Raw genomic sequence first — 20,281 nt, forward strand, 5'->3', positions numbered from 1 at the left:
GCTGTTTGTACGGGTTCTGCTTGAGCTCTCTCATTCCACATGCCTTCCCGAGGCAACCTCATCCCCAGCCATTCCCTGACGTTAACTGTCCTCACACACCAGCCCACCTTTCCTGACTCTGTCTCTTGCACTGCTTACTTCTCTCTCTACCCGGAAGAGGGAAAGTCCTGTAAATCTCTGAATATGCCATGTACTGTTCATGCCTTAGCCTGACTCTTTATCCAGGCTGCTCCCCTTCCTAGAATCTCCATTTCTTCCTTACCTACACTCCAAACTCCTATTCATCCCTCAAGACCCCACCTAAGCATACCTTCTTTGGTGGAACCTTCCCTGGGCTTGTTCCAGGCTCACTGCATGCCTGCATGTCCCCTCTCTCCGGTTTGCACAAAATACTTGAAGCATTTGATACAAGCCTGTCTTCCTAACATGACTGTGACCTCCTCAAGAACAGGGCCAAAGCTCATCAATTTTGAACCCCATTTTCTAGGACAATTTTTGACCTGGAGTAGACAATAACTGGACACGTGTTGACCAAATCAGGTGTTGTACCTACTCCATCAAGACCTCTGGATCTTTTTGATATAAACTGCCAGAGTGTCTATGACTCCATTTCTGCCCATGTGTGTTTTTGCCAATCAGACTCAAGTGGTCTCTGTATTATACCAGGCATCCCACTCCTCTCTGCTCTGGAAGAAAACGGGTATGATGTAAGAAGGAACCAGTGGTGGTGACTGGGAATTTACGGGAGGTGGTGGGGGTGGGTGGGAGAGAGAAAAAGAAAGTTTCTCATCTCCTCCTACAGACAATGTGTGGTTGATAAGAGCACATGTGAAATTAACAGCATTCGAGTCGCAGACCTGACTGTATCTTAGACAGAGTCATTGCTCAACAGGAATGGGGTGAGCTGAAATGAAGTCACCCTGAACTCCAGCTCTAGCTGCTGCTGTAGGAGGGTATGAGGCAGCATCCAGAGAGAAGAGAAGCCCCCGACCAGGGACAGCTTTAGGGAGGAAAGTTCACTACGCTGCAAAGAGCTGCTTTTCACTTCATTGTTCAGACACAGGAAGGAGGGGATGTGGGGATGGGAGGACGAAAAGGCACAGCAAAGCCTCCCATAATGAGAATGGACAGTTGGGGCCGAGGGGACAGATAACCTGTGGTTAAAGAGGAAGAGCAAGTCACCTGGTGAAGGAGAAGCGGCCCAGGGGCACTGCAGCGTCAGATTAGCCTGAAAATGACAGACGACAGGAACCAGGGAGGCTCTGCAATCAGCAGAGCCTCAGAGTAAAGGCGATTCTAGTTCCCCGGGCGGGGGGAGGGGTGGACGCCGTGCCAGGCACTGGTCTGGGTTCCTTCATGTACACCCCTCACCTCATCCTCTCGGCAACCTTTTCCGATAGGAACAGTTAACTCCATTTGATAGAACAGGGAACAGGGGCCTTCAGAAGTAAAGCTGACAAACAGAAAGCTGCGTCCACGTGTCCTCCGGGGGTTATTATATTATCCAGAAGTTACCCTGTTGTATCATCTGGACTCTCAGGTATACAGAGTGAGGACTGCATGGTCCATCCCGAGACCCTTTTGAAAGTGATGATGCCAAGGACTCAGCATCTCGGTCACTTACTAGCTTGATGACCCCGGCAGGCAGGCCACAGTCCCTCTGGTATCACGTCACGAAGGGAAAAGCAACAGAATGGGACAACCCACGGCCCAACCACATGCCCAGGAAGGCAGAGCAGTGGTGGCAGTTAACAGCACCGACCCTAGAGTCAGCCTGACATAGGTTCAAGTCCCAGCACCACCCCCCGGGAGCTGGGTGCCCTTCAGGGACAGCGTGTTGCCTCCTCACGCACACCTCGCTACCAGGCGGAGCAGACAGCACAGAACCCGGCACGTGGTGGGCATGGACAAGTAGAATGTCTGTTATAATTTCACATACAGCTCCTATTCTGATTCTTCCCACTCCTGCCATTATTTTAGCTTCCCACTTGTGAGGGCCTCAGTCCAGGACCATGACAGAACCTGCTGGTGCCCTCCCTCTGCATTAGAATGAAATCCAACTGCCCTGTGGTTGGGAGGTCCTGCGAGCTCCAGCCTGTCCCTTCTCTCTGAGCTTGTCTTGTTCATGGTCCCTGCACTCACATCCTCCAACCTTGCCAGCTCCCCGCACTCTCATTCCTGCCTCAGGGCCTCTGTACTTGTTGTTCCCTCTGCCTTAAACACTCTTCCTCCAGCTATCCAGAAGCTGGCTCTTCCCACAGGCAGGCCACCCCCCAGATGCCTGCTGGGGCACCCTGCCTCCAGTCACTCTTACGACACCCCACTTTCCTCTCTGCAGACCCTGCCCCCTCTACTGATTGGTTCACAATCACCAGCGCATGATCTCCATACACTTTCCACCATATCCCCAGAGCCTAGAACAGCGCCCTGCACACGGTGGGCACTTAAAATAGGAGAGCCCTGGAAGATCACCTAATACCTGAATGAATGAGTGAATCCGATTCTGACTTGTACTTTGAGATAATTTGGGGAAACTTACATGAAAACTTCCCACTTGTCTCTTTCTCATCCCCAGGACAGGGCTGGTTAACTGGAAAATGCAGCTATTTCTGACTCATGAATATTTTTACATAAATAGTAAATACATTCATCATGGCATTGCTTATAATGCCAAAAACTGGAATCAGATCTCAAACAATAGGGGACTGGTTAAAAAATTATGGAACAACTGTCTGACAAAATATTTTACAGTCATTTGAAATACTTTAGAAGACTAACAGCCAGAGCCCACGCCTGTTACTGTAGCATCTAGCGAGAAGAGATACAAAATCCTCATTTTCACACTTGGAGTTGTGATGGGTTAACCCAACACCTTGGCTCCTTTCCCACAGCCCAATTGTCTAAAGGGATTAAAGGAACACGCCATTCATAATGCTGGGTGTTGCCAGCAGAGGAAAGAAGAAAGAAGCCAGGCACTTGGGCAGACCGTGGACCCTAGATGCTCAGCTCTTCTGAAGCACCCAGTCCAGAGGTTTCTAAGAACGAGCAGGTACTCTATGGCTTCCAGCCACACTGAGCAGTCTAAGAGTGTGACGGCTGCTGGGGCCCCGTGGACAGCAAGTTTGGCGAGGTCATTTCAATGGGCCCCAAAGTTGTTGATTACTCCATAAGCAGAGCCCTGTGTTTTAGATTTTAAGAAAGTTCATAAAGATCACTAGCAGGCCAAGAGAGAGACCTAAGGACTCAGGAAACCATCTCGACCTAGGGAGGCACCTAGAGATGAAGACTTTCCAGTACCATCCCCAGCAGGCCTCGGACCATTGGAACAAACTGACCATCAGAGGCCAACAATTTCTGCCACTTGACTCAAATGATGGCTTATTATTCCCAAATCTGTCTGGTCACTGTAGAATTCCAGCGAGAAGAGCCCCTAAATCTTAGGGGGGGCTGTACCAAGCTCTCCTCCCCATTCCCTACGCAGGGGACAGCCCAGAGGACACGGACATGCCCTGCTGAGCGATCACTGCTCTCCACAGGAGGGACTGGCCATTGTGTAACAAATAGGTCAGCATCACACAGGCTGCTGACAACGGTTCTGGCTAAATAGATGCTGAGGGAAATTTCATTTCTTCCCCCCCAAGTCAGTTTTAGGCACCTCATTCAATTAACATGGCCACTAAGCTGCAGACAGCTCCATATAAAAGCCCTTCAGTTATAGAAGACATTTTATTAGGTGACAATAGTTGCCAGCACGATTTATTTCCTTTGATGGGGTTCTGCTTTTTCCTTGTTAATTTAAATCTGTATTTTCTAGTGCTGATTCCAGGTCTGTGTGAATTTTTAAAATGTTACCATTAATCTTCTGGACCCAGTGGCCACATATAATGAAGATGGCTCTGCCCAGGCAGTGGTGATGCCTGATGTCCCCTCCAACTGTCACAGGGCAGCATGGAGGGAATGGGGGCTGGTAAGGCAGAGGCAGACTCATGGTTAGAGATGGACGTCGCTTTCATCTCTCACCTCTTTTTTTTTTTTTTTTTTTGAAGATTTTATTTATTTGACAGAGAGACAGCCAGCCAGAGAGGGAACACAAGCAGGGGGAGTGGGAGAGGGAGAAGCAGGCTTCCCGTGGAGCAGGGAGCCCGATGTGGGGCTCCATCCCAGGACCCTGGGATCATGACCTGAGCCAAAGGCAGACACTTAACCACCTGAGCCACCCAGGTGCCCCTATTTCTCACCTCTTACACACACACATGTGAACACACATGCATGCACGTTTGCAAAGGAAGCTTTGTAGTGTGAAACTACAACTCCCATTCTGTTTTGCAGGAGCTGACAGTTGTATTAAAACCACCTTTAGGGGCAGCAGTTTTCAGTGTGTCCTCCAGAGACCTCAGGGGTGGGTTCCCAAGACACTTTCAGGGAGTCCATTAGGTCATAACTGTTTTCATAATAAAACCTAAGACAACACTCGTGTTTTTCACTCTCCTCTCACAAGCAGAATTTTTTTTTAAAGATTTATTTATTTTAGAGAGAGAGAGCATGAGCAGGGGGAGGGGTAGAGGGAGAGAATCTCAGGCAGACTCCCTGCTGAACGGGGAGCCTGATGCCAGGCTTGATCCCACAACCCTGAGACCATGACCTGAGTCGAAACCAAGAGTCAGACCCTTAACTGACTGAGCCACCCAGGCGCCCCAGAAAGAATTTTTTAGAAGCTGCGTGACTTATGGGGTCATCGCTCTGAGGTCTCCTTGCATACTTGTATGTTCATTCTTCGCAATTTTAACTTTTTTTTTTTTTTTTAAGATTTTATTTATTTGACAGAGAGAGAGATAGCGAGAGCAGGAACACAAGCAGGGGGAGTGGGAGAGGGAGAAGCAGGCTTCCCGCTGAGCAGGGAGCCCGATGTGGGACTCGATCCCAGGACCCTGGGATCATGACCTGAGCCGAAGGCAGATGCTTAACCGACTGAGCCACCCAGGCGCCCCGCAATTTTAACTTCTAATAAGGTAATTATAGGTAAACACAAGCCATGTAAACAAAAGCTCTTTGGAATCCTCAATTTTTAAAGATATAGAAGTCCTAGACCAAAAAGTTTGCAAACCACTATTGTAGGGCAATGTGTTGAACCTAACTCTACAAAAGCCTGAGGTCTGAAGTTGGTGGGGTTGGGCTAAGAAGAGTAGTAAGAACAAGAACGAAGGCTTGGTTTTGATGGTATGCTTCATTAAAGAAAAAGGTGCTCATGGAAAAAAGGTAATCAACTTTCAAAAAGGCAGAATGACGAGACTCACTTGCTACAGCCAGGCAAGTAACTATTTTCGAATTTAGTTCAAGTGCGCCTGGGTGGCTCAGTCGGTTATGCATCTGCCTTTGGCTCAGGTCATGATCCTGAGGTCCTGGCATCGAGCCCCGCATCGGGCTCCCTGCTCAGTGGGGAGCCTACTTCTCTGACTCTGCCCCTCCCCCCACTCATTCTCTCTCTCTTTCTCTCAAATAAAATCTTTAAAGGAAGAGAATTTAGTTTGAGGATAAAGTGGTCTAAGATAATTGAAGATTTTGCTTTCCCCTATTATCCATTTGCTGGAACCCTGTGAGGGCGAATGGCAGAGCTATCAAATGTTTGTCAATACATATAAAGGAAAAAAGGAGCAGAGCAGGAATAAAAATAGGAAATGACCCAAAAGAGTCACAGAACTATCCCAGACAAGATGAAAGGAAGAGACAAAATTATTAAGTCCAGAAGGCCTAGGGTTGCATGTTGATTTAACAGGCACAGCATGGCAGGAAGGTGACAGTGCCTGGGCAGCCAGGCAGGAAGGAGGAGCCAGGCATCTGGCTATCCGAACTGGATCGTGATGCTCCTCACACGAAAGCCACCTCACAGTTCCCTGACAAGCCTGTGAGTCCCTTTTCTGAATTGGCAGTGACCGAACCCTTAGAGAACATAAACTTGGGTTTGGGGGATAGAGCAGGCACACGTGGCAGGCCCTCTAGACAGAAACAGTGTATCCCCAAAATAATGAGGAATGACACTTGTTTATTCACTCTCACTGGTACAAAAAATCAGTAGTTGAAAAAAAAAAATCAAATCAGGAGGATGAAGTGATACATGCCCTAGAAAAACCAAGACTGGATGATTTGTTGGGCCGGTAAAACCAGCCTCCCATCACTGAGGCTCTACAAAAACTAATGAGAACAGAGAAAGGTAATGAGAATCAGAAGATTATGTACCAAATAATGAGCACCTAAATGAGACGAGGGGATAATTCCCACACCCTGATGCCTTTTGGCCAACACCCAGGCTAGATATATCCTCATGCACGTCTATAAAATTATGTCAAACAACAAGATAAGAACATTGGCTTTAAAAAAGAATTTACTGTAGGTTATAAAGTTATCTGCATTAGAAATAATACAGAAATAAAATTGCAAAAAAACCCTAAATCAGTAATATTGTGGAAAAGCCCCCCAAGATTTCAGAATGTAAAGAATGAACACAGAGATGAGGAGGAAAATTATGATAAACACAGAGAACCAACCTGAATATTCTAGGTGTTGGAAAGAAATCACAACAATTAAAAGTAACAACCAAAAAAAAAAAAGTTTAAAGCTTGTCTAATTAAAAAACAATAACAACAACTAAATATAGAAGTCAATAGGGCTTCCAACATTCCAGGCAAAATCAACAAAGAGACTCATGGCTAAATAAATCCTGATTTCCAGACTCCCAATTTCAAGACTTAGTGTAAGGCTACAATAATCAATACGGTGTGGTATCAGGGCATAAAGACAGACCATATAGATCAATGCAACAGAATGGAGGGTCCAGAAATAGATCCACACATATATGATCAATCAGTTTTCAACAAAAGGTGCCAAGACAATTCAAGGGAGAAAGGGTAATCTTTTCAACAAATGGTGTTGGAACAACTGGATAGCCACATGCAAATAAATGAACTTTGATGCTTACCTCACAGCACATATAAAATGACCCAAGAGGTTCACAGAACTATTTTTAGAAAAGAGGAAAGAGAAAGGGTAAATTATTAAGTCTGGAAGTCCTAGGATTGCATACTTTTTATTTCAACACATCTTGACTTCACAGGCATAGCATGGCCTCTTCTAGAAGAAAACAAAGAGGAAAATCTTTGTGACCTTAGGCTTGGCAAAAGTTTCTTAAATAAGACACACAAAAAAGCACAAACTACACAAGAGAAAAAAATTAATCAACTGGACTCCACCACCACTTAAAACTCTTGTTCTTTAAAAGATTTGTTACATAATTGAAAAGATAACCCACAGACCTGAAGAAGCTATCTGTAAACACATACCCAATTTATAGCCAGCATTTCTACAGAACTCTTAGAACTTAAGAGAAGACAAACAGTCCAATTAAAAAAAAAATGGCCAAAAGATCAGAACAGACACTTCACTAAAGAAAATGTATGAATGGTAAATCAGCACACGAAAAGACATCCAACATCCCCGGTCATTAGGGAGGTGCTCACTGAAGCCACAGTACAATGCGAACACGTATCTTCTAGAATGGCAAAAATCAGGTAGGGAGAAGCTGGAACTCTTATGCATTGTTGGTGGGAATGTAAAATGGTACAACCACTGCAGGAAACAATTAGCAGTTTCTTCGAAAGTTCAATACATCCTATCATTTGAGCCAGCCATTACACCACTTGGTTTTTACCCAAGAGGAATGAAAGCGTAGGTCTGTAGGAAGATCTGGACACAAATGCACTAAGCAGCTTTGTTTGTAATAAAAAAACAACCCAGACATCCAGCAATAGGTGATTTAATATACTGAAGAACATCCACACGATGGATACTACTCAACAATAAAATGGAAACAAACTATTGATGCACCCGAGGTAGATAAATCTCAAGATACTAATGCCAAGTAAAATACACTAGGTAAAAAGTACATGTGGTATTATTCCATTATATTATGGAACATTCTAGGAAATACGAACTAACCCATAGGGAAAGAAAGCAGATCAGTGGTTGGCCTGAGGAGGGAGGGTGGACTACGAAGGAACACAAGGAAGTTTTGGGGGTGGTAGATACATGCACGACCTTGATTTTGGTGATGGTATTGTAAGTGTGCATATACATCAAAGCTCATCAAATTCTATTTCAACATGTGCAGTTTATCGTATACTGAGTATACTGTAGTAAAGCTGAAAATACTTCCTGATCTAAAAAACATTAAAAACAAAAAAAGGCCTAAAGAAGGAAGCCAATCGGGCTGACAGGACTCGAGAATGGCAATGAAGAGAGAACCACCACTAGATGAATCCTGGCAGAGCCTGATGGTGATTTCAGACTTTTCAACTCTATCATACTATGTGCCTGAAGACAATGGAGCCACAGAAGTTTAAGGGAGAGACAGCGGCTTTTCAGAAACTTATTCCTTCAAGTTATCTTTTATATGTGAAGACACTGACAAAGAAAGATCATTCACATCCCTTTCTCTGAAAGAGATACATTCAAACATGCTCCAGAGGATTTGAAATTAAGACTTAAGAACTGCGAAGGAAGCAGACAAAAGGACCGGCATTTTTGCTTTCCCTCTAGAAATGAGGAAATAACCGGAAATGTGAGAAAGGACTTATTTAAGATAAAAACTGGCAAACAACATTAGCTGCCATTTTCACAGGGCTTCCCCTTCACACTTACCACGTAACCCCCACCCGGATCCTACGACTAGGCACTGAGACCATCTCTATTTGACAGATGGCCTCAGAAAGGCTCCGCAGCTTGCCTGAAGGGATACAGCTTGGGTTTGAACCCTGATGGGGGGAAAAAAAAAATCACCAAATGCAGCTCGGAATGACGATGCTCAACTCAAAAACCGGAACACTATAAAATGTTATAAATGTGATATAATTTATAGGACATTATAAAGTGTCAGATTCAGAATACTGTATGGACATAAAATAATGTTTACAGGTTTTCTAGGTGGGACGGAGGAGGGTGTGGACCATGTGGCGCTGGGAGAGAGAACTCAGCTGCAGGAGAGCGGGGAGCCGGGTCCTTTCAGGCAGCGTTGGTAAGAGCAGTGAACTGGGAAAATGTTCATGTGATACTAAACTAGGACAGAACAAGAAGGAATGAGCCAGACATTTTTTTATATCATCACAGCCAAATCTCCAAGACTCAGCTGTTTGATCAAAACAAAACAAAACGAAATAAAACCTGAGTACAGAAACAAACCCTACAAACACTGTTATGGATACGACACATGGAAGAATCAAAGGGGCCCCGGGAGGAGGGTGGGGCTATGCCAGCTCCCAGCAGATGGCCTGAGGCTGGTGGCAGGACTGGGGGTCACACTGTGGACCACGGAAGTCTGAGGCCACGGAGAGTGCAGTTTTCCCCTCCCCCTCTCCTTTCATATATTTTATGTGTTAATTTTTTCCAATGAGAAGTTTTCTTTGTATCAGTAAGAAGATGATGGCAGAAAACAGGAGAAGTTGCTGGGAGTGTTAGCCTCGCTTTCAAACGTGTATGAAAGCAAACAGCACAGCACTTGGTGCTAAAGGAACATCTTGTTTTCTAGAGAACCTGTCTACTGGTGGACAAGGACCAGAGGTAACGTGCAAAAGAAAGTAACAGAAATGGGGGCGGGGGGAGTGGTGGCGGCAGAGGAATATAATATGCAAAAGCCACGATAATTGAGTGAAGGTGGTCAGGTGGGGGAAAGAACACAGCAAACGGCTATGTGAATTCCACTTTATTCCTGCAAAACACCATTGGGAAGAAGTCATCTGTGACATGCAGCTTCTGTGCCAGGTGTAAAGACGTGCTTAATGAATGCCATTTAATGAAGAAAAAGGCTCTTATAAAACACCTGGCACAAGCAGGGTGAGGGAGTCACAGGGAAGGGGACCCTCGCTGCACCTGCTGGCATTTTAATAAGCACCTTCTAGAGCGTCCACTCTCCAAGGCTGGTCAACGATGTCAGAATGAGGTCCCTGACCATTGCCCACACTCGCTGACAGTTTGGGCAAGCTTATTTCTTAAGGACCATATGCTCAGGTATCAGATTGCCCTGGACAGTAATTAAAATGAATCATTTTCAGCTGGAAGGCCTGACCAGCACCAGCATCGTCCTCAAAGACTTCACAGAAATGATTCCAGCTCCAGGTCCCCTGTGCTTCCAAACGGAGTTCTGAGTTAGGATTCAGAACTGTGAAGACCCAGAGATAATGTGAGATAATGCTGGACATTTTTCTTGTCACTTCATTCTACTAAAACCGAGAGTCCGTTATTTTAACGACTCTAGGCCCTCAAATAATTTTCGGTATGGGAATTTTTCTTTTCTCGTTGATTTTGGAGCCGACCTCAGAAAGAAATCACCATGTGCAAACTTTACTACCATTTTTCAAGGTCCGATGAGACATCTTTGTTTTGTTATGTGATTGACATCAGCGAAGTCAAGTAAGGTTTCGTAAAATCTAAAACAGACCCACTTCCTTTACAGTGATATCCGCTATCTCATAAACTTTCTATGCCCAGACTTGAAACTTAATTCCAAATATACCCAGTGAATTGACGCTATCCAAGGGCAGACGGACTGTGTTATCAGCAGGCACACAAGGCTGCTGTAATCTTGTCTTGTGACTGATTCGGTCCACCAGTTTTTAACTGAGCTCCTACTATAGGTCAAGTACAGGATTTGGCACTGAGATCTTTAAAAACCCAAATGATAAATGCATATTACTAAGTGAAAGACACCAATCTGAAAAGGCTCTATACTGTAGGATTCCAATTCTAGGACATTCTGGAAAAGGCAAACTATAGAGACAGTAAAAAGACCAGTGGTTGCCAGGGGCTGGGGGGAGAGGTGAATGAGCAGGACACAGAGGATTTTTAGGGCAGTGAAAATATTCTGTATGATTTTATAATGATGGACATATGTCATCATACATTTGTCCAAACCCACAGAATGTACAACACCAAGAGTGAACCCTGAGGTAAACTATGGACTTGGGGTGATTACGATGTGTCAATGTTGTTTCATCTCTGGTTACAAAAAAAAAGAAAAAAAAGTACCACTCTAGTGAGTCATGTTGATAACAGGGAGGCTACGCATATGTGAGGACAGGGGATATATGGAAAATCTCTGTACTTTCCTCTCAATTTTATAGTGAACTTAAAACTGCTCTAAGACAATAAAGTTTCTTTAAAAATGAAAAAACAAAGAGCCAAATGAGACTTCTATCTTTCCTCTTTAGGAATTTATCTATAAGTAAATTAAAACACATAAATCGCCTAGATCATAAAGTAAAAAGCTCTAAATATAAGATATGCAAATAAGGTTATATGTTTCCATTTTAAAGCAATGGCAAAAAAAAAAGCAAAAGAAAACAATAAACATCTGTTGAGTGCCTACCATGGACCAGGCGCTCCACCAAACCCTAGGAAGTGCTCAGTCCAGGGTCGTGGAAGCTGTGGTCTCATCTGCCAAGAGAAAAGACTGTGGCGGGGTGGGGGGGGGGGGCGGGGGCGTGCAGAAAAGGCTCAAGCCATGAAATAGTAATTCATGAGTCAAGACAATGAGCTAAGAGAGGTCACAGAGGAAGAAACAGCAATGGAGGCTCCTGGAGTCAGAGAAGTGGGAGATCATTTCCGAGTGTGATGTCAGGAGGTGGGGGGCGGGGGGGGGGCAACATTGAAGGTTTCCGTAATCATCTATTACTATGACAGTTACCAGTGACTGAGCACCTGAACTATTCTTCATGATTCACACTCATCCCTAAGCGGCCCAGCCCAACAAGGTAAGTATTATTCTACTGCTCAGGGGAAAGGAGGTTCAGAGAGGTTAGGCGACTTGCCCAGGAACACAGAGTGAAAGAAACTGGCTGGGCTAGGATTTGAGTTGATGCTTTTTCCACTAGAAACATGTTGCTTTGCCGAGACAATGCAAAGCACAAGCTAAATGTAAATGCAGACTTGTTCATTTTCCATTCAAGCAACCCATTGGCCATGATCAATACCACCTCAGCCTACCAACTTGACTATATAATGAGTTTTCCTCCTGGGCAACACAGACACCAGCCCCTCCCCACCAAATCACTCTGCACTGGACAAGAAAACTGCCACTGGAAGACTAAGGAAATCAAAATTCCAAATCCCTAAGTTCCTAAACGCACAGCTTTAAAGTATGTGCAGCTCGACAGCATATGGCAAATCAATTACTAGTTTAAATCTTAAAACAAAAACATGGCAAGTGCGGTGCAGAAATAATCAAGAACAACGGTTCAGTTTAGATTACAGTGGGCCACTAGAGTTTTGAATACAATTAATCATCATTCCAGGCAATGGGAAGCCATATTGACACTTATTCCTAATTTGAATATTTAATTAGGGTGAAGTTCTTCATCAAATTATCGCAGAACTGGGAGAAAGCCTGGAAGACTTACACAATTACTATCTTAACCCCTCACCAGCTGCTCACCTGTGAGCACAGCGATCCCTGCCCCAGCTCTGCGGGGCCCCTGAGCCCACAGTCTGGCTCTGTGAGAACCGGCGGGGTGGGGGGTAGGGGCGTAACTGAAGCTACAGCGGAGGCAGAAAGGAGCCAAATGAGGGCAACAGAGAGGTCTCGGGCTCAGACTGGACAAAGACAGAAGGCCACACGCACGAGTGCCCACTGTGGGCTGGTGTAGTACTTTCATGTGTCCCCCGTTTATTTCTCAGAACCATCTGCAAGGGAGATATTCTTATCCCCACTTTACAGAAGAGGAAACTGAAACTCGGAGTAGCGATAGAACGCACTCAAGAGAACACTGCTTGTGAGTCGTATAAAGAAGGCCAAGTTACATACCCTCCTGTATGCACCAGAAATAAGGACAACGAGAACAATCAGAGGTCAAAAAAAACATATTCAAAGCTGTATTTTGGATATCCTGCATTGTGTATATAAATTGGGGGGGGGGTAAGGAGTGGCACCCAAAGCCCAGGTACACCCAACAAGCATTCTAAAATTTAACTCTTGGATTCATTTTTTTTTTTTTAAAGATTTTATTTATTTGCGAGAGAGAGAATGAGAGACAGAGAGCATGAGAGGGAGGAGGGTCAGAGGGAGAAGCAGACTCCCTGCCGAGCAGGGAGCCTGACACGGGACTCGATCCCGGGACTCCAGGATCATGACCTGAGCCGAAGGCAGTCGCTTAACCAACTGAGCCACCCAGGCGCCCCTAACTCTTGGATTCAAAATGTACCACTGAGCTCCTCCAACCGGGGAGTCACAAGGATGCTGTGACTAGCTGCTCAGGAGAATGGCCGTGGTGAGGGGCAGCAAAGCTCGAGGGAACAGCCTTGTACAGTGGACCCGAGACCCGCTACAGCCATCTACACCCTGTACAGGGGGCCTCGCAGAGGTGGGCACTGCAGAGCCCTACTGATGTTCAAGGGGGAGGGAAGTCAGTAACAGCGTAAGAAAACGTGGATTTCCCTTCTTTTGAAATGGCAACAGCTCAAGAATAGTAGTTTTTTTTTTTTTTTTTAAAGATTTTTATTTATTTATTCATGAGAGACAGAGAGAGAGAGGCAGAGGGAGAAGCAAGCTCCCAAGGAGCAGAGAGCCCGATGCGGGACTCAATCCCAGGACCCTGGGATCATGACCTGAGCCGAAGGCAGACGCTTAACCATCTGAGCCACCCAGGCGCCCACGAATAGTAGTTTTTAAAAAGATTTTATTTAGGGTGCCTGGGTGGCTCAGTCGGTTAAGTGTATGCCTTCAGTTCAGGTCATGATCCTGGAGTCCCAGGATCGAGTCCCGCATCGGGCTCCCCGCTCAGCGGAGAGTCTGCTTCTCCCTCTGACCCTCCCTTTCTCGTGCTTTCTCTCTCTCATACTCTCTCTCTCTCAAATAAATGAATAAAATCTTAAAAAAAAAAGATTTTATTTATTTTAGAGAGAGTGTGAGAGTGCACGCGAGTGGGGAGGAGGATGGGGAGAGGAAGAGGGGGAGGGGGAAAGAATCTCAAGCAGACTCCATGCCCAGAGCGGAGCCCAACTGGGGCCTCCATCTCATGACCCTGAGATCATGACCTCAGCCAAAACCAAGAGTTGGACGCTTAATGGACTGAGCCACCCAGGCGCCCCTCAACAATAGCATTTGTACTACCTATTTGTAACTACCTAATCTTTCTACCTATTAGGCATCTGCCTTCGGCTCGGGTCATGATCTCCAGGTCCTGGGATTGAGTCCCGCATCGGGCTCCCTGCTCAGCGGGCAGCCTGCTTCTCCCTCTCCCTCTCCCTCTCCCTCTCCCTCTCCCTCTGCCTCTGCCTCTGCCTCTCCCCCCTGCTTTTGCTCTCTCTCTCTCAAATGAATAAATAAAATCTTAAAAAAAAAGGACTTTTGACATTTCACAGAGGCCATGTGATCCTGCAGGACTCAAAGTAAGTTTTCCCATGAAATCTCCTCTGAGGCCCCTAGGACAGGATCAAAGGCTGGCTTTACACATTGCACGTGGCCATGGTAGGTCTTAAGAGCTTTCTGCTTCCAGACTTCACAGGTGCTGTGGGTGAGGTGAGGGACATCCCCATAGTTTCAGAGGAGCAGTTTTCTGTTAAAGGCTTGAGATGGGTTCATTTACCCTCTTGTGGCAATCGTCAAAACTCCATTTGTAATGGCCACTTTAGCAGGAGGGGTGAGCTGCTCCATGCAGCACCAGCACGGCCCCCTTTGCCACAGCGCCCCGGCTCCGCCCCCCTGTCCCCATCCCCTGCCTCTGCCAGGCCCGGCCCGTGGAAGCAGGAGACCCAGGATCCACCGGCCCCGCTCCAAGCCTGCTCGTTGCGGGAGCAAACGGCGTCGGGAACTTTGAAACTTTCCTTTGTATATTACATTAATCCGTATAAGAAAATCTCTTTTAATGAGGAGTGATGTAGTTACAAACTCTCCAGAGCCATAATTAGAGCAAACTAATTGAAGTTGTATTTTGACACACTTTCCGAATTCACGGGAGCCGGATGACATATTCACAACACTGCTGCCACACCACCATGGCGACGGCAAAATCATTAGGCTAATAACACTTATTTGCATTCTTATCACGCCGGCAGCTCTCCCTTAAATACTGTTTCTACTATTGCTCCTTTACTGTAAGTTTCCACTGAAAGATATTAACAGTAATGATTACTACTTTAGTGGAATTTTAATGTTAAAGAATAACAATGTGCATTAACATACATTGAATGCCAATGCTTTTTAACCACCTTCAGCAGGTTTGGGGGGTTCTTCCCGGGCCCCCACCCCACAGCCTGAGGGTGGCTGAGATGCTATTTCAGTTTCTTTTAGGACAACCCCTCAGCCCACACCTGGTGAGCTCTGAAGTCAGGGTTTCTGAACTATTTTGTTTCAAATGTTTGATGAGAAAAATCTTTCTTCCTTTTTTTTTTTTTTAAAGCACATTAAAATGAAATAGTTAAGGAGAAATTTTTTCCAAGCAGTTAAAAAAAAAAAAAATCAACAATTTACAACACGGTCTTTGGTAATAATACTAATGAATTCCAGGAGGACGTGCTTTAACCACTCGGCCGCCACCCTCTCGGTGATTAAAGACAGACTTGGAATAACTAGAACGTGAGAAAGGCCAGTGGGGGTGAGGCAGCCTCGGATCTGTCAATACGGAGGCCCTGTTTGCCACCAACAAGGCCAATTTTTTGGATGCTTAACTCAGACATTCACACACCGAGAGGAAGCCTCGACAGTTCTAAATAATGGTTATTAATGACTCCCTCCTCTAAAGTGACAAATCACTCCTGAAATTTAGAATCGAAGCGGTATGAAGAGTGAATGAACAGGACAGGAAACGCCAGCGAGCGCACAGAGTTCCCGCTTCTCTAGGTGGAGGAGGGTGGGGGGCCCGGAAAACAAGTAAGGTCCAGGTCCCTCCTGTCTGGGTAGTCTGGTGACCACAGCCCTCCCTCACGCAGGTGTCTCCCAGGACCTGATGAGGGGCAACCAAGGACAGGAAAACGCTGTCTGTCCCACCTCGCGGCAGGAAGCATAAAATGCTAGGTGCGGGCGCCTGGGTGGCTCAGTCGTTAAGCGTCTGCCTTCGGCTCAGGTCATGATCCCAGGGTCCTGGGATCGAGCCCCGCATCGGGCTCCCTGCTCGGCGGGAGGCCTGCTTCTCCCTCTCCCACTCCCCCTGCTTGTGTTCTGCTCTCGCTATCTCTCTCTGTCAAAAAAAAAAAAAAAAAAATCTTTAAAATGCTAGGTGCGCCGTAACTGGAGGCGAGACCTGGTCCCGGCCCCACCTCTCTCCACGTGCGTGGCATCAAGTCACCTCCAAGGGCACCTTGTTGGGCTAGGCAGTTGCTCAGATTCCCGGCTTCTGCAAATATCTTGGGATCCAGACAAACCAGCACCACGTCAGAGTTACCAATCCTAATCCAAGAGAAAATGAGAGCAAAGGTCGGCATGGTTTCAACAAAATGCACAACTGTGTGCAATTTCAAAGTACTCGAACAGACACTTCAGGATGGATGCTTAATCTCAACCCGCGAAGATTTAACTGGGTGAAGAAAATGCTTCTGTAGAAAAAGGCCAAAGACTGTACTCCTTTAAAGCTTCGGAGTTTTCGGTTAAGTTACACCATCCTTCTACCAATCGGCTATTTTCCAAGTCCCTGATTACTTTAAAAAAAGAAAGAAAAGCAGGGAGGGAGGGAGGGAGGGAGGAAAGAAGAAAGAAAGAGAAAGAGAGAGAGAGAGAGAAAGAAAGAAAAAGGAAGAAAGGAGAAAGAAAGAAACTAAGTTTACAGTTGCAGCAATACTCCAAATCATGGTATTTATTCACTACATTTAAGTTTTATTACACTTGAACCCTGCAATGCCAAAACACCTACCTCCCATATAAAAGAAATGAAGAAAAAAGCGAAGTCTGGGACCCAGGGCACTGCACTTCCATTCCAGATGATCTAGTCTAATCTTATAAACTGAAATATTTAAAGAGTCTCTAAACCTCACTGACCCTACTTTTAAAAACAAGGAACATATGGGCACTTCTAGCTTTTCATCTTCTTCCAGCTTACTAAAATATCCGCTTTTCCAAAATTCAAGAGCAGGGAGACTGCCAAACTCAGATCCATAAAAGGCTACGTGCGTGAGAGTGAAGGGTGGGCAGGGAACAGTCCGAGCCGAAAACAACAAACCCTAACAAAGAATCAAAGACGCATTCTTCTCCTTCTTGCTCAATCAATCTCGGAAGCTGTGGAAAACAATTTGTTTAGCAAAATAAAGCAATGACTAATAAGGAGGTGCAATGTGGACCATGGTCTGGAATGGCTTGTGGCTAATGTTTGGTCCCCGGTGAGGCCGTAGGAGACAGTGAGGTGAAGTCCTAAAACTCAGGCAGGGATGGTGGGACCAGGCTCCTGTCCTGACTCCCGAGTCCTGATGCCCTGCCCTTGGTTCAGCTGCCACCTCTCCCCACTGCATCTTGCTCATTTCTTAAAGGCTTTGCTCATCCCCATTATGCACCTCACTGCATGGTTATAAAGATTAAAACAATATCTATAAAGTGTTTGCACAATGCCTGGCACAAGATGTTCAAAAGACTGTAGCTGAAATAATGATGATGATAATTTTATTTATTCTAATAGTTATTATTATTATTCAACTGGAAACAAAACATCTGCTCAAGAAAAGATATTCAAGTTGAATGCTACCCTACCCACGGGCAAAAACCTGACCCAAATAAAATTCAAGGGGCCTTTTAAAAGTTACTGCAAGCCCAGGATTTTGTTAAATATCCAAATTAATAATTGAAACCCTGCCTTGAAATAGAACAGCATTGGGGAGGGGGCTGGGTGCTGGGTGTAAAATAGTGAGAAATTTCACTGAACGCCCATTTTTACTTTGTTTGGCAGCTAGATTTACACTGAGAGATCCAGGTGAAATATTCCGTAGAGCTACCTGCAAATAGATTGTCAGCTTCCGCTCTGATAAAAGGTAAAATATCCTTCTCTAAATGGTCTGGTTCACAAAACCGACCCCAAAGTGAACTGATAAATCTGTTCTGACACACGGAAAACTATTTTCATAATCCTGAAAAAGGCCTTTCTCCAAACCCTGGAGCTTAAACCAAGTGCACAAAGAGCCCACGCGCACCCGTGAAGCAGGCACGGGAGGAAATTATTTCATATTTACAGCCCTGCTTCCGGGACAACGCCAAGCAGCGCGCATAACCGTCATGACCACCAAGAAAAATTAGACACTCAGAGTCACAAAAATTACAAAGATACCACATTTACAAGCGGCAACTACCTTGTCACAACCTGATGTGTAAGAGTGAAAGCAAAGAAGGGCAGCTCAGAGATGGAAGCCATATCGACTAATAGTCAATTCTTCATTAAATAGAAGCTCTGACTTCCCAAGAAGCCATATTAAAAATTAATATCAAAAAGTGTATTGCTCAGCCTCAACTCATCATTCATATCCAGCAAAACCAAACTGCATTCTAATGAAATCTCCCCTTCAACATCGCTCTGACACCACAACGAAGTTGGATACTGTTGCAAAAGCAAACGCTCTGTGACACAAGCCTTTCCAAAATATTCCGAGACCCCTCCCCTGTAGGTCTCTCTCACACCACTTGTAACCCCGCTTCATCGTGGGCTCAGAGACCGCTGGAGGGAGCCGCGCCGCCAGGACCCCTCGTGTATGGCCTCCACATGTTCTCCTCAGCCGCCATCTCTGGCTCCGGTGGACTGGGCCCCAGCCAACATTCACGGGTCTCCTACAAGGCTGTGGATGCAGACCTCGTGGGGAGCTCCCGACCAGAGGAGCCTGGGGAAGACAACAGGCTCCCCGCACCCACACGTGCACACTCTGCCAAGTCTGTGGCTCCCAGTTGCTGGTCAGGAGCCCGCAGAGGCCACACATGGAGACAGCTGGGACACCTGGGTGGCTGCTTCATAGCCGGCGACCCTGTGGCCGGGAGCCTCGGGGCACAGACAGTCTGTAAGCCACAGGCCGCTCCTCTGCTTGGGTTCAAATCCTAGCTCTGCTGCTCAGTAGCTGTGTGACCTTGGGAAAGGGATTTCACCTCCTTGGTCTTGGTGTCCTCATCTTAAAGTGGATGTGATGACCGTACCCTACTCACAGAGCTGTTAGGAGGTTTAAAGGAGTTCTTATTTGTAACCCAGTTGGAAAGTGCCGGACACGTAGCAGATACAATGTAAGTCTCTGCTGGCTGGCAGAATAGACGGAAGAGGGATGGATCAGTAGATTAATACCTGGTGCTATGTATCTAAGCCAGCTCACTTTATACATTCAACAAATATGCCAGGAACCTGGCGTTCAAAGGTCCCTGCCATTTTGGGACCACATGCTTTTCACTGAACACTTGCTGAATTAAGTGAGAGGACACAGTTCAAAGCACTTGCTAAGTTTCCATACACGGGAGTACAATGTTATCATCTGTATTTCTGTGTGACTAGCCTTTTCTAAAGCATTAAAGGACAGAACGGAAGCAGGAGAATCCCTGTCATCAATAAGCCAGCAAATCTAGTCATAAGACCAAACATAAATACACGTAGCAATGACAGGAAAAGGTGAATCGTCGGGTGCGAGCAACTGGAGGAGGGGAAGGGGGAAAACAGACGGGGCCGGGCTTTCTAGAAGGTGCAAAGGCTATCCCAGGCTGGAAGGTGGACGGGACTAAGGCTCTGCATTCTGGAGTCTGGTCTGCCCCTTCCCGGAGGGCAGGGGCAGGACGGGCCAAGATACACAGCAATGGCCAAAGCAGAGACGGTTCTGGAAGGAGAGTGATGTGCTCAGGAGTCAAGAAGAGACTCATCTGATTAATGCAAGATGATGTGGGAGGTATGTCAGATAACAGGAAGCCAGTGAAGGTTTCAGAAAATAAGAAGAACATGTGGAAATCTGGAAACCCCAACAGGACAGCAGGCAACCCAGGGCTTTAAAGTTCCAGGCAAAGAATGTCAAGATGAGCTACTGAAATAATACCTCAGCCCCAGGAAGCTCAACTTCGAATCTAACTTTGATTTAAATCAGTGTTCAGGTCCCACCCCACGGACGGCCCTTCTCGGGAGCCCCCCTGGCTGTTGGTACTTTCGAAAGCAGTGGGTGGAAGGTACCAGGGGCAGAGTGAGGGGAACTCAAGTCTACAGTGTTGGTGCTTGTGCTCTGTTTGAAAAACATCTGCAGTAAGTCTTCATCTTCAAAGGGGTGACACAGCCAGGAAGGATATGAAAATGTGTATCCCATCTTCAAAGTTAAA

The 20,281-nt window shown here is 46.0% G+C and overlaps 1 protein-coding gene across 12 annotated transcripts in view; it reads right to left on the bottom strand.

Moving 5' to 3' along the window:
* The window catches only part of MVB12B (multivesicular body subunit 12B), a 269,437-nt gene that overhangs the window by 83,815 nt on the left and 165,341 nt on the right, over positions 1-20,281 (bottom strand). For 6 of the 12 annotated variants that reach the window (XM_035015798.1, XM_035015796.1, XM_035015797.1 and 3 more), the window contains one exon: positions 15,477-16,423. The exons of the other annotated variants lie outside the window; for them this stretch is intronic. In XM_035015798.1, coding sequence (XP_034871689.1) covers positions 16,102-16,423 — 322 coding nt within the window. In that variant the 3' untranslated portion in view covers positions 15,477-16,101. Of the gene's footprint in view, positions 1-15,476; positions 16,424-20,281 lie in introns of those variants that run through there. 12 annotated transcript variants of the gene reach the window in all.

Source organism: Mirounga leonina, unplaced genomic scaffold, assembly GCF_011800145.1.
Source record: "Mirounga leonina isolate KUSES-001 unplaced genomic scaffold, KU_Mleo_1.0 Mir_170, whole genome shotgun sequence".
Classification (NCBI taxonomy): Eukaryota; Metazoa; Chordata; class Mammalia; order Carnivora; family Phocidae; genus Mirounga; species Mirounga leonina.